This window comes from Alligator mississippiensis, chromosome 6 (assembly GCF_030867095.1).
Source record: "Alligator mississippiensis isolate rAllMis1 chromosome 6, rAllMis1, whole genome shotgun sequence".
Lineage (NCBI taxonomy): Eukaryota > Metazoa > Chordata > Crocodylia > Alligatoridae > Alligator > Alligator mississippiensis.
Genome location: NC_081829.1, coordinates 100,832,053 through 100,844,607, shown reverse-complemented (window position 1 = coordinate 100,844,607; position 12,555 = coordinate 100,832,053). Strand labels below are relative to the sequence as shown.

The following is a 12,555-nucleotide window of genomic DNA, read 5'->3' as shown; positions in this document are numbered from 1 at the left end:
CCCATCCCGGTGGTGCAGGAGAGTCCGAAGTCTCGTGGAGCTCGGCCCTAGCGTGAGTCGCTCGAGGCAGGTGTGCCCGGCCCCGGCTGGCAGCGGAAGGAGAATCTCTCTGGAGCACGTTCTCAGCAGGGTGGGCCGGAGCGGTGTGGGCTCTGGGTTTGCTATGCCCACAGTTGTGAATGGGGAACGCGCTGCTGCCCCGTGACATGCTCGGAGCAAAGACTGAGGGGGTTGTTTTACCGGCGGGGAACCAGAGCATTGCGGTGGGGGACAGCAGCTCGGCCCACGTTAACCCAGCCACGCTTTCATCGAAGGCAGGGCAGGGTGGCACACCCAGAGCCTCCTCAGAGGCACGCGGTCCTGCAGGCTCCTGCCTGCACCCCAGATGCTCTGAACCAGGTGGTAACCTGTGAAAGCTCGTGCCTCCCTGCATGAGTTAGTCTTCAAGGTGCCACCCTGCCCTGCCTTATGCCTGTCTTCAGACTCGAGCAACTAGCTGCCTTTATGGACTGTTCCTGGTGCTGCAGGTCCTGCGGCCGATAGGTTGTCTGGTTTGAATTCGGTCTCTCGCGGGTCTTTCAGCCAGCGACCCCCCTGCCATGTCCCTAGCCTGGCACTAGTGTCCCCCATGGCTTGTGATCCCAGTCCAGCAGGTTCCCCACCCTGTGGCTTCCAGTATAACGTTGGCACTTGTCACCTGGCCAGAGTCCCGGAGCAGCCAGCCCGGGCTTTGGGATGCGAGTGAAACCCACACTCCTTTGAGCCGTGCGACCCGGACGGACGAGTCCTCCTCCGGTTTCCGAGCAGCAGGAGGCACTTGTGCGGACGGGGTTCGTTCTCTGCCTTGCTCAGCAGCAGCCCCGAAGGGGAGACAGCCTTGTTCCATCGCTGGGGTGGACGTGTCGGCAGGGGGGCCGGATCGGTGCTGCGCAGGGAGGATCTAGGCGCAGCGATGCCCCTGTTCTGCTCTGGGTGTTTCCTGGGCTTCTGGGCTGTCACACCAGGCCAGGAGGGAATTTTTTCCTCCCCTTTCAGCTCCGGGAGTTGAATCCTCCCCCCGAGGCGCCGGTGCTGCTGCAGCCCAGGCTGGGGCTGGGGCTGGGCTGTGCCAGCGCTCCTGCTGCACCCACCCCGCGGGGTCCTGGTGGAGGGTCTTGCCCCCACACTCAGGTTCAGCCCCACGCTGCACTGGGGCAGGAAGGGATTTCCCTCTGATCAGACTGGTCCAGACTGGGGGGGTTGCCTTCCTCTGCAGCGGGGGCACGGCCTGGCCTGGGCTCTCTGCAGCGCCCGTGACCCCCCCAGGTGCAGCAGGATGTTGGTGGCCATGGCCCCCTGTATCCCAGGGGCAGGGGCGATGTCTGGAGCTGTGTCAGGGCGGCTGTCATGTGGCTCCGAGGTTGGACACGGGGTTTGGACGGGGCTGATCCTGCCTCAGGAGGGGGTTGGATAGACGTGACCTCTGCAGCTCCCTGCCCGCCCCGCGGCTCTGGGGCTCGGAGATTTTCGGCGCGCCTGTCGCGGCGGTACCGTCCCGCCGTGGCGCTCACTCGGTGTCTGTCTGTCTCCGCAGGTTCATGAAGGTGGCGGGCAGCACGGTGGATGCTGTTACCTGGCAACAGTAGGTATTCATCATTCCTTTTACTTTCCAAACGAGCCCCCGCCGCGAGGCAGCGCTGCCCAGGTGGGGCTAATGCCTAGTCCAGGATCCGCCCGTCCCTGTCACTCGGACCGGCCCCGGAGCCATGGCCCGAGCGCCCGTGCTGGGCTGTTGTCACCCGCGGCCCCGCGACCTGAGCTGGGATGGGGAGGCAGCAACTTTGCTGCTGCCTCTCTCAGACCGCCTCTCCCTGCCTGCCTCGCCCCATTGCAGGGAATGGGCCTCTGCTTGCTGCCTGGGCCCCTGGTGCCACGGTAGGTGGGCGGCTGGCGTCGGGTCCAGAGTATGCTGGACCGGGGGGCAGAAGGAGCAAGCTGGCAGTCCCTGCGTCTCCTGTTTTTCTTGCCCGCTCTGTCCGCTCTTACACCTGCCACGGGCCTGCATCCAAAACCCCCCTGGCCCAGAGCAAGGGGAGCGCACGGCTGCCACCTCCAAGTGGCATCCTGACCGGCATCCAGGATGCCCACAGGCGGGCTATCTGCAGGAGCCGTCTGCAGCCCCCGGAGCGGAGGGGCAAGTCCCCAGGGCACGTTATGGAAACGTCCCGGTTCCAGGCCAGGCTGGGCTTGTCCAGACGTGAGACGCGGCTTGCACCAGGCTCCCAGAATCGCAGACCTGAAGCACTCGGAGCAGCACGCTCCTGTTTGCCTGGGGGATGCCAGGGGCGGCTGGTGCCCATTGCAGCCGGGGCTGGGCGCTCCCTGGGCTGCTGGAGAGTCACAGACGTCTCCGTCTGCACCAGGGACGGCGCTGCCTCGGGCGCGCTGTGAGCCCCAGGCCCCGAGCACCAGCTCTGAGTGCCACAAGGGCCGGATGGATGGGATCCGCTGCCCGCAGGGGACCCCGTGTCTGCAAGGGACCCATTGTCCAGCACCTTTAGGAGCTGGCTGCGCCGTGTTGGTTGCTGCTGCTGCTTCTGGGACCCAGAGCTTGGCTGGGAGCTTGTTGCCCCGGGCTGGGCTGCGCGCTGCTCACCTGGAGTTGGCCTGGGGTGCGCCTTCCCCCTTGAGAAGCAAGTTTGCAGACTAAGTAAATGTAGTTTTCTCTTGGGTGTTGGGGCAGGGGAGCAGGAGGAAGCTGCAGACCAGTCGCTTGGACCCTTGGCTGAAGGCTGAGTGCAGCGTGGCTGCTGCGTGGCGCCGAGGGGCACAGATAGACTGGGCAGCAGCCAGGTGAGGGTGAGGAGTCAGTCCACGCAAAGGGGCCACGCTCCTGCAGACCTGGTCCAGCATCTCCCAGCGCTGGCCCTGTAACCGTTTGCGGGCTGCGTCTCCTGTCTGGGCTCCTGCAGGGTGTGCGCTCGACGGGCCCGCTGGTGTCTCGTCCCTCTTTGCTCCCAACAAGCAAACCACTGCCCTGGTATCCTGGAGAAACCGAAGAGCAGGTGGGAGCTCACGTTCCTGGGGACGCAGCCAGGTTGCTGCTAAGCTCCCGCGCGAGCGTCCTGCTCCGAATGCCTGACGCTGTCTGAGAGGTCAGCTCTGATTCCTACATCTGCCCTTCCTGCCCCCGGCAATGCTGCGCTCCTGCCCCCGGGCACCCAGACCCACGCTCTCCTGCCCCGCCTGCTCCTCCCTCCCTTCCTGAAGCCATGCAGCGTGGTGTGCATTGATGCATTGATGCGAGCAGATCTGGCCGCCTTTCCCGAGTCAGGAACGGACAGAGGCAGATCACCGTCTTCCCTCTCCAGCCTCAGGAGCAACGTGCCGGAGCAGTCTGGCTCTTTCCTGGGGGCACATCGCTTTGCCTGGGCTGGTTGTGCTTGGTTCGGTGGGTTGCAGTGGAGACCACGCTTCACTCAGCGCCATCCGTGTTTGCACGGGGTCCTGACACAGGTGGAAAACTCAGAGCCTGCTTTTGTACCTGGCCACACCAGCAAGGGAGCTCTGCCTGCCAGCCTGGGGAGCATGGTGCTCCAAGGGCCAGTGCACCCCTCCAGAAGGGGCCTGCAGGTGCTTGTCCTGGGAGCGCGTCCACGGCATCGCCCTGGACACAAACAAATCCCTTTCATTGCACATGGACGGGACGCCGCCAGCATCAGAGCCTCCGGTGGACCATCCCCTTGGGTCCATGGAGAAAGGCAGCATCCCCTGCAAGGCGGGAAGCCCTCTGCAGCCCCGTCTGTCTCCTGCAAGAGGGTGTTAGAGGCGCCAGGGCGGAGCATGGGACGTGTGCATCGGGGTCTGTGCTGGGGTGAGGCGTGTTGCACGCACCCCTGCAGTCTCGGGTGTCTCACCAGGATCGGGGGGTCCCCCCGGCGTGGAGGTGGGGATGCCCACAGAGGGGAATCTGAGCACACGGGCCCCTGAGACCTGGCATCCGCTCAGGCTGCAGGAGGCCGGGAGGAAAGGGAAGGCCTTGACAGCGCCGAGGAGCGTCTGCAGGAGCCGGGGGCTCCTCGCCCCGCGGGTGGACTCTGCAGGCAGGGCTGCGGGCGGCGGGCGCTCCCTGCACGGTAGCCCAGCGCTCCCTCCCGGCGGGCGGCGGGCTGTCGGCGCGGGCGCGGACCCTCTAATTCCAAGCAGACTCGGCCCGGAGCAGCAGGCGACAAAGTAGATCCGGAAATTCCTGAGCGTGGGGAAGTTGGCTGTAATGTAATTAGCTGAAATGAAAGAAGGGGTCAGAGAAGAGGGGGCAAAGGTTCCTCTTTAAAATAAAAGCAGAGGTAAACAAAACCAGCTGCCCGGCAGCCGGTGGCTCCCTTCATTAACGACCCTCAGAGGCTAATGGTCCCAAGCAGCTAATTGCAGGGCTCTGGGGAAGGCTTGCATGATCCAGAGGCAAACGGGGCTGTGAGGCGCAGCCAGGCTCCTTCGCGGCTCCGGGGCCGTGCGTGGCCGTGTCCCCACGTGCATCTCAACCCACGTAGTCTTGGGGCTATGTGGCACAGCAGGGTCCCCTTGTCCACGCAGAGGGTGCTAGCTCGGTGCGAACGAGGCCGTCTGCACTGCAGCAGGTTGCTCTGTCCATGCCAGCCCCCGACCGCGACCACGACGGGTGATGCTCGGCGTTTTGCTTAAAGCCCCAGCTGCCGGAGTCAGGTGGCCGTGCAGAAGGCCCAGCTGGAGCAGAGGGCTCGGCCGAGGAGCAGAGCGCGGCACGCAGGTGAAACGGCCCCGAGCACCTGGTCGAAACCCCCTGGAGCGTTTGGCCCGGCTGTGGTGGGGCGGCAGTGCCAGCGGCCCTGCCGAGACCCCGGAGGGGGCGAGTGCCTGTGGCTGCAGCCGGTAACGCAGCTTCGGCAGCTGGCCTGGGCGGGATAATCTGATTTCCTACCGAGGGGATTTTTCCATGAAAAGCGTCTGCTTTCCCACAGAAAATGTCATTCTTTTTCATCAAACTAGTTTGGCCCCGGAGTCGAAAATGTCAGTGGGAAAACGTCAGCATTGGAGTTTTTGGCAGAAATGTCCCTAGGCAAAGAGGACTTGGAGCAGCTGCCTGTCTCCGGCTCTGCGGTTTCCCGGAGCGGGGGCACCACTCCTCAGCTCTGCCGGGCCGGCGGGAGCAGCCGGGGCCTCGTGTTCGCTGCGGGCGCCGGGCCCAGGACTCGGCTCAGCTCCCCCGCTGCCAGCCGCGGGGAGAGATGCCCTTCTGCACCCTCCTGGCTCCAGGACTTTCCTTCTCCACCTCCCTTGTGCCCTCGTCCTGAGGGGCTTCGGGACCTGGTGCGAGCCCACGCTTGGGCTTCAGCTCGGCCAGCCGGGCCCGGGTTTCATGTCCACGCTGCCGTGCCCACACCGGAGCTGCAGACACAACGGTTTGGAGGTGATGCGAGGCGTGGAACGGGACTCGGACAGCACGGCTGCAAACCGTGGTCTGGACACGCAGCCACGTACGGCACAGGAAGGAAAGCCCTGGATTCCTGCGTGGTCTGTGGACCTGGGAGCGCAGCGGGGCCTGGTGGGCAGGGAAGAGAAACCCAGGCTGTGTTCCCCATCCTGCCACTGGCTCTGTGTGGCCTTTGGCACGTCCTGCCCTCTGCGTGCCCTCGTGGCCCATGTCGAATGGGGGCAGCGATACTTCCACCAGGAAAAACACATGGCTCTCCCGTGGTCTTTGCCCACGTGTCCGCAGGAGCCGGTGTTTGCAGTCCCGCTCGCCCTCGCTCTCTTCGTGCAGGGGGCATCATTTCGCGGGCTGGCTCCGGGGGCGTGGATGGTGCAGACGGGCTCCCCCAGAGCCGCGGGGCAGAACGGCCTTCCCTGAGCTTGGCGGGTAGCGCGCTGGGCCCCTCTCTGCCCATGCACTGGCTGGCAGTGGCCACCACAGTAATGTCCAAAAGTGGGACGTGCCAGCTGCAGGAGCCCACCATTGCCCACAGCTGGCGGTCCCCGTCGTGCTGCCCAGATCCTCGGCAGTGCCGCGGGGCCCGTGTGCGCCACGCGTCAGTCTTTCCGTGGCCTCTGCGATGGCAGGGCGGCTTTGGCGCCAGCTCGTCTGCTCGCTGCAGACATCAGCCATGGGCTCGTTCTTGTCTCTGCGGATGGCCTGTCCCGGAGCCAGACGGCCCCTCCACGAGCGCGTTATCTCTGCTGCTGCGAGACGCGCCGCCGCAGCCTCTCTTGGCTGACAGCTCGGGCTTTTCCTCCCCGCATTCATCACGGGCTCCTCGGCACTTGGGTGCAGCCTCGGCGCGGGTTCAAGCTGGCCTCGTGCTTCTCGTCTCATCCTGGAGCCGCTCCTTTCAGCTGCGAGCCCTCGGAGACCTTCTCAAGGAGCAGCTCCGTCCTGCTCTGTCCATCTCTGCTGCTCCTGGCCAGCGCTGCCTCCGTCTGGGCTGGTTGCTGCCCCGCGCTGCTCTTGCGCCGAGCCGCTGGACTGGTTATGTGCGATGCCGGGAGTCGTGGGTGCGGCCTGGGCACCTCGCTCAGCCCTGCGGGGTGGCAGCTGCTGACCAAAGGCTCCACCGCACCGTGCGCCCTTTTCCGAGCACTTCCTCCTCCTGGCATCAGAGAAGCAGGCCTGGGTCGCTCTGTGGTGCCCAGCACCTCCATGCTGCATGCCCGGACTGTCTCTCTCTGCAGCCGTGCTGAGCAGAAGCCGTGGTTCCCGGGAGAGGCCGCAAAGCATGGTGCAGATGCCCAGTCCTCGCCTGCTGCAGGCTGCCTGCGGCCACGCTGCTTTTGTGAGCACACGGTCCTCACACCCGTGGCACACTGCACCCAGAAGCCTTTCCCCTGCTCCAAAGGCTGCCCCAGCACTGGCGTCCAGTCCATGCCATCCTTGTAAGGACAGCAACGGCTTGGAGAGGGGGAAGCCTGCACCCCCTGCTCCCGAGCCTGAGCCCTGCAGCCGCCTCGCTGGGATTTACAACCCTCGCCCCGGCCCGGGGTCCCTGCCGCAGCGGTGGCAGCGCGTCTCCCTGCACGAGATTTACAAGCAGCCGCCACGGCTCCAGTGGCGTCGTCTGCTCCGTCTGCTCCCCAGCAAAACGCACCAAGCCGTGACTCCTCCGCCGCGTCCCACGGCCCCGTGTATGGCTCCATCAAGATGTCCTGATGTTAAGGCTGCCTGTTTCTTTTTCCCCTTTGATCTCTTGGTTTCCCCCGCACCCCTGCTGTGAGGCTGAATAAATCCCCGTCCTCCTCGGCGCTGATCCTTGCAGAGACTTGCCCGGAGACTCTCCTTGCCGCACGTGGCCAAACCAGACCCGCTTTCCTCCTCGCCCTTCCCTTCCATCTCCCGATAGCATGGGAGACGGGCTCCTGCATCTCTCTGATGCCCAGCACCAAGGGCAGGAGTCGGGGGCACGCGCGGCGCTGCAGGAAGGGGGCCAGGCCCCTCCTGCTGGGACACCCGGCCTTTGAGGCTCAAAATCCCGTGGGTGCTTCGGAGCTGCAGCCATTACGAATCCACGTCGGCCACGGCCTCGCCTTGCGCCTGGGCTCTTTGCATCCTCCCTGATCCACGTGGCTGTCGAGCACATTGGGACCTCCCTGATATCCGTGCACCTGCCGCCCTCCTGCCCTCCACCGCTTTTGCTATTCCATGTTCCTTATGGAAGAAATGTCTGGTGTCTCTTGGCCCCGGCCCCGCCTGCTACTCAGGACACCGTGGCCCCTGCGTGGCCGGGGACTCGGTGGCACGGAGGTGGCAGAGCTGAGCGGTGTGTGAAGACCATCGCTATCACTGTACTTGTGGTCTCATGCTAGCATGAAGGCCAAGCGTGCTGGAAAGTCCCTCCACCAGCTCCCCCCGCACTGGAGGGCTTGGAGGGGACCCAGCGGCAGCTCGTTTCGAGGGACAGCGGCTTGGAGGGGAAGCAGAGGAGAGCAAGGGAGGACAAGCAGAGGAATCCCAGCCTGCTCCCCCTGCAGAGAGACCTGCAGCTTCTCAGTCACCTCGGGACCCACCAGGGAGCCCTGCTAGAGATCCCCCTCGAATTGAGGATTGCCCGTGATGCCGGGCTAGCTCTCCAGGCATGGGCTGGGCTGCCCTGTGCATCTGTGGGGCGTCGGTGCCCTTCTTGCAGGGGGAGTGAGGCTCCCGGGGACGCGTGGTGCTCCTGCATCCTGTCCCCACTGCCCTCAGCACCTGGAAGCAGGCGGCCCGGGCTGCTCCTTGCTCCCCACACGCGGCTCAGTGCCCGGGCTTCCCCCGGGCTCGGTTGCATCCTTCCAGCCTGCTGCAGCCGCTGGGGACCGGGGCTGCATCCACGCTCAGGTGTCCCCATGCCCAGGGCACAGAGGGCCGGGCTGTCCCCAGAAGTCCCTCAGTCACCTGGCCCTGCCCCTGGCTGCAGTATCCCGTCTTCTTCGCTGGCCCTGTGGCTTGTCCGTCGTTGTGCACGTCGCTACCGGGTGTTTGGAGTGAGTCAGTCGCTAGCCGTCTTGGGAAGGAAGTCTCTTCTGTGCACAGCTGGAGCTTGCCCAGGTGCCGAACGCGACTGAGAGGTTGTGCCCAGCTTCCCCCTGTGCCTGGCAGGCCTGGGGATGCCAGCAACGAGGTGCAAGAGCAGTCTTGGACACCCAGCAAGAGAGCGTGCTCTCTCCCTGCAGAGAAGAGTCCCCTGGACACTGCCCGGCACGTCAGGACGGATCATTTCTCACGAGGCCTTTGCTTCTCTGCAGTCTTGTTCTGCATGAGAAACATCAGCCGCCCAGCACAGGGGCTGGAGCCCAGCACAGCCCTTGCCGCACCGGGGAGCCTGGCAGGCAGCTGCTGGGGCTGGAGGACTTTTGCCCCCAGCATCTTTGTAGTGGGAGCATTGGGCTCTGCCCCTTTGTCCCAGGGGCATGGCCCCTGCCACCCCAGTGCCCTGCTGGGGTTTGTGGTGCCTCGGTGGACCGTGCAGGATGACCCCAAGGCACCTGGGCTTCTCCCGGCTGCATTATCTGTGCGCATTTGCTGCCCACCCCGTCCCTGGCACCCGGCTTGGGGTAGGTGCAGCCTTGATGGACGCTGTGAGCTGAGCAAGCGTGGACACGAGTGCCCTGGCGGCCCGTGGCCCGGCAGGGAGGCGTGTGGACGTCGCGGCTCCACGGGCACCCTGGTGAGTAATCACTTCTCAGCGACTCGGCCCTGGTGGCACCGACGTGGCATGGTACCAAGTACTCCGTGGGGGTCTGCGTGGTCCGGGCAGCAGGTTGCGGCTGGGGCGAGCTCCTTCACAGAGGGCCAGATGCCAGGGTGAGGGGCAGTAGCTGCCAGCTCCCTGGGGTAGACCCTGCCTGATTCTTGCCTTCTCACTGTCCTTCCAGTTACTACATTGACAGCCGCGTGGCCAAAGTGACCGACTTCCTGAAAACGCGCCTGCTGGACACGCTCTCCGACCAGATCAGGAAGATCCAGAAAGTGCGTGAGTGCGACGGGGCCGGGCGGGCGAGGGGCACCGTGTCTCGCGGGGTCATGGCCAGCTCGTCTGGACGCAGCACGTTGGGGTCGCCGTTAGCGGGCGGCAGTGGGAGAGGCAGGGGCTTGGCCACGGGGCTTCGTGTCAGCTGCCGCCCACTGCCTGGGGGGCTCTCGGGTGTCATGCAGCCGGCGGGGAAGGGAGCCGCGGGGCTGGTGAGGGCCTGTGGGGCAGGATCAGCCCTGTCTAAACCAGCCCAGACAAGCCCCTCGTCTGACCTCTTAGTAAAACTACCAGCACCACACAAGGCATCCGCTTGAACCTGCCACGGACAGAGCAGGGAAACCACAGCAGCCACCCTCCTGCTTCTATGAAAGGTTATTAATGTCCGATCGAGAGACGCCAGACAGAGGCCGTGCCCCGAGACAGAGGAAGGCCAAGCCCTCCAGTCTGCACCCGTCTGCATGCAGGGCTGGGCTGCGGGGCGCGTGGCTGGGCATTGCACAGGGCATGGATGTCAGGGCTGGGGTAGGACGTGGCTACAGGAGCACGCGGGGACTGCGTGTGGGGAAGGGGTGAGAAGCGTTTTGGGGGGCAGGAAACATTGGGGAGCAACGGGGAACATAAGCATGGCTCTGACCCTCCTGGCTCTCAGCCGCCGAGAAGAGACGTGGGGGCTGGTGGGAAGGCGAGGGAGCCACGGCCACAGCCACCTCCGACGCTGGCAGCTGTGTCACAAGGTGGGAGCTGCTGCTTAACGCCGGGCTCGGCGGCCTGCCCGGAGCACCCTGCAGACGTGACGCTGGGCCCGGCTCAGGAGTAACCTGGCGGGCACCACCACGGGCACGAGATGCTGCCCTGAGATGGTCTGAAACCACATAGCGCAGAGGGACCTCGCTGCTCACCAGTGAAGGGGACCCCGGTGGGGTTTCCCTGCCCTGCTCCCAGCGGGTGCCGCGAGCGAAGCTGTGGCTCTCACGTCTGCCGCTGGAGCGACTCTCCCTGGGCGTGAAGAACCGCAGTGGTTTCCTCCCTGGGGCTGGTGTTTTGACTGCCTTATAAAACCCAGCTGCCGTCGGCTCGTGGTGCAGGGGCCCGCTGCTCTGCGTGGCTTGCGCCGCTGGCGGACAGCTGAGGCTGGAGCGCGCTAGCGCGCTCGAGGCAGCGCCGGGGCTGTGGAGCAGCTGCGAGTCCTGCAGCCGGAGGAGGGGTCCCGGCACGTCCCTGCCCCGGGGGCCACGGGGAGAGCGGTGGAGCCTGCAGCTGGGCCTGGCCGAGGCAGGGAGCACGGCCACCGCCCTTGTGCCCACGGTGTCGGCTGGCCACGCGAGGCAGGGGGGTCCTGGGGCAGGTGCAGGAAGGGGTTTGCATCTCTGCCTGGAAGGCTACAAAGGCCCATGGTAGGGCTGGGCAGGGCCGGGGCACGGGGGAGCTGGGCTGGGCTGGGGACGGGGGCATAGGGACACCGTAGGGGCCAGCGGCTGCAGCAGAGGCTGTTCCCAGGCTCCGTGACCTCTGCCCCCCCCAGCAGTGCTGGGCATAGGTGCTAGGGCAGGTGGGGGGCTGACCTCTGACCTCTGCCAGGGCCGAAAGCCTCGGGGAGCCCCGGAGGAGCGCGGCTGGGGCCGGGGAGACTCTGGGAGCACGGTGCTGGGCGCTAATGGTCTCCAGCTTGGGCTGGAGAACGTGCATCCTGCCGGGGCTGATTACAGCAGCTGGGCTTGTCCACTCTCCTGTTTTATTGCTTCCTCTCTGACGCAGGAAGGTGGCGGGCTTAGATAATTATCGGCAGCGCGCCAGCACCTCGGGGGCTGCCGGCAGAGATGCTGACGCGCCGGCTGTGGTGGGGGGGCTTTAACCTCTTGGTGGGATCCCAAAGCTTCCCAGTGGCCTTCACGCGGGGGCCCAGCCGCGGGGCACAGGGCACAGGGACACGGATGCTCCGGGCAGCTCTTGATCCGGCCCAGAGGAGGAGGAGGTTGGGCCCAAGGGATGGGAGGATGGGGGTGGCACCTGCCTGCATCCCTGTCGCTTGTGCTCGGGGTGACACACTCGGGCGCCTGCCACAGCTCCCCGCACCCTGGGCCTGGCACCGCTTCCCTTCGGGGACGTGGCTGCAGCAGCCCCGCGGGTTGCAGAGGGGACAGGCCCCCCAGGCCAGGAGGAGGCATGGGGCAGCCGCTACACTGGTGTCCGGTGACAGCGGGGGTCCTTGTGGTCTGTGCTGGCTGGGAAGGAGGGGCTGCTGCTGGGCAGGCCCTGCGGTGCCCCGCGACGCGCTGCTCTGTGCTGTGGCCCCTGGGCGAGCACGGCTAAGGCGCGCTCCTCCATCCTGCACGCAGGTCGTGAACGTCTACGCGCCGGGGAAGAGGATCTGGCTGGAAGGCGTCGGGGCCAGCTCCGCGGGAGGCATGACCAACCTCTCGGACTCCTTTGCAGCCGGGTTCCTGTGAGTTGGTGCAGCAGGGGGCTGGGGTCCATCTCTGCTCTGGGCACAAGCCCCACGGCCTGTCTTCCGCTCCTGGGGCTGTCCGGAGCTGGTCCGTTGACCTCAGAGGAGTCGCTCTGGATTCACAGCAGGGCTCTGGGGGGATCCAGCTCCCGTCCGAGGCTGCAGCTGTTCCTGGCTGCAGTGGGGTGGCACGGCACGTGGATGCCGTTGCATAGCTCCGCTGCGTAGCTCCAGCGCCGGCTGCGAGAGCTGGAGGCTTAGAGCATGAGCCCATCTCCGGAGCAAGTTGTGGGGCTGTGGCGATGGGCTCCTGAGGTCCAGGGGGGCTGGGTGCAGTTGTGGGGGACACTAATGAGGAAGTGCATGCATGTGCGTGCATGCACGGTGCTTCGGGTCCTACGCAGGGGGAGAAAGGAGGAGTGGTATAGAAGAGTGCAGCGTGTGTGCAAAGTGTGCACGGGCCATGTGCAGTGGGGCGGGCTGGTATGTATGCCTGGCGTGGGGGGCAGCAACACCCGCAGGGCAGAGGTGACAGGCTGTGTGTGTGCAGGTGCTGCCGGGCGTCCCGTTTGCAGGACGTGCTAAGATCCTGCAGTTCATCCACCGTGGCACAATGACGTGCCAGTCCCGGCCTCTGCCTCGCTGGTCCCC

The 12,555-nt window shown here is 65.7% G+C and overlaps 1 protein-coding gene across 5 annotated transcripts in view; it reads left to right on the top strand.

The window, feature by feature from the left end:
* HPSE2 (heparanase 2 (inactive)) overlaps window positions 1–12,555 on the top strand; it is a 133,083-nt gene that overhangs the window by 111,507 nt on the left and 9,021 nt on the right. For 4 of the 5 annotated variants that reach the window (XM_059730288.1, XM_059730287.1, XM_059730285.1 and 1 more), the window contains 3 exons: window positions 1,574–1,621; window positions 9,361–9,454; window positions 11,795–11,901. In XM_059730288.1, the coding sequence (XP_059586271.1) occupies window positions 1,574–1,621; window positions 9,361–9,454; window positions 11,795–11,901 (249 nt within the window). The other variant, XR_009463158.1, reaches the window with a different exon arrangement.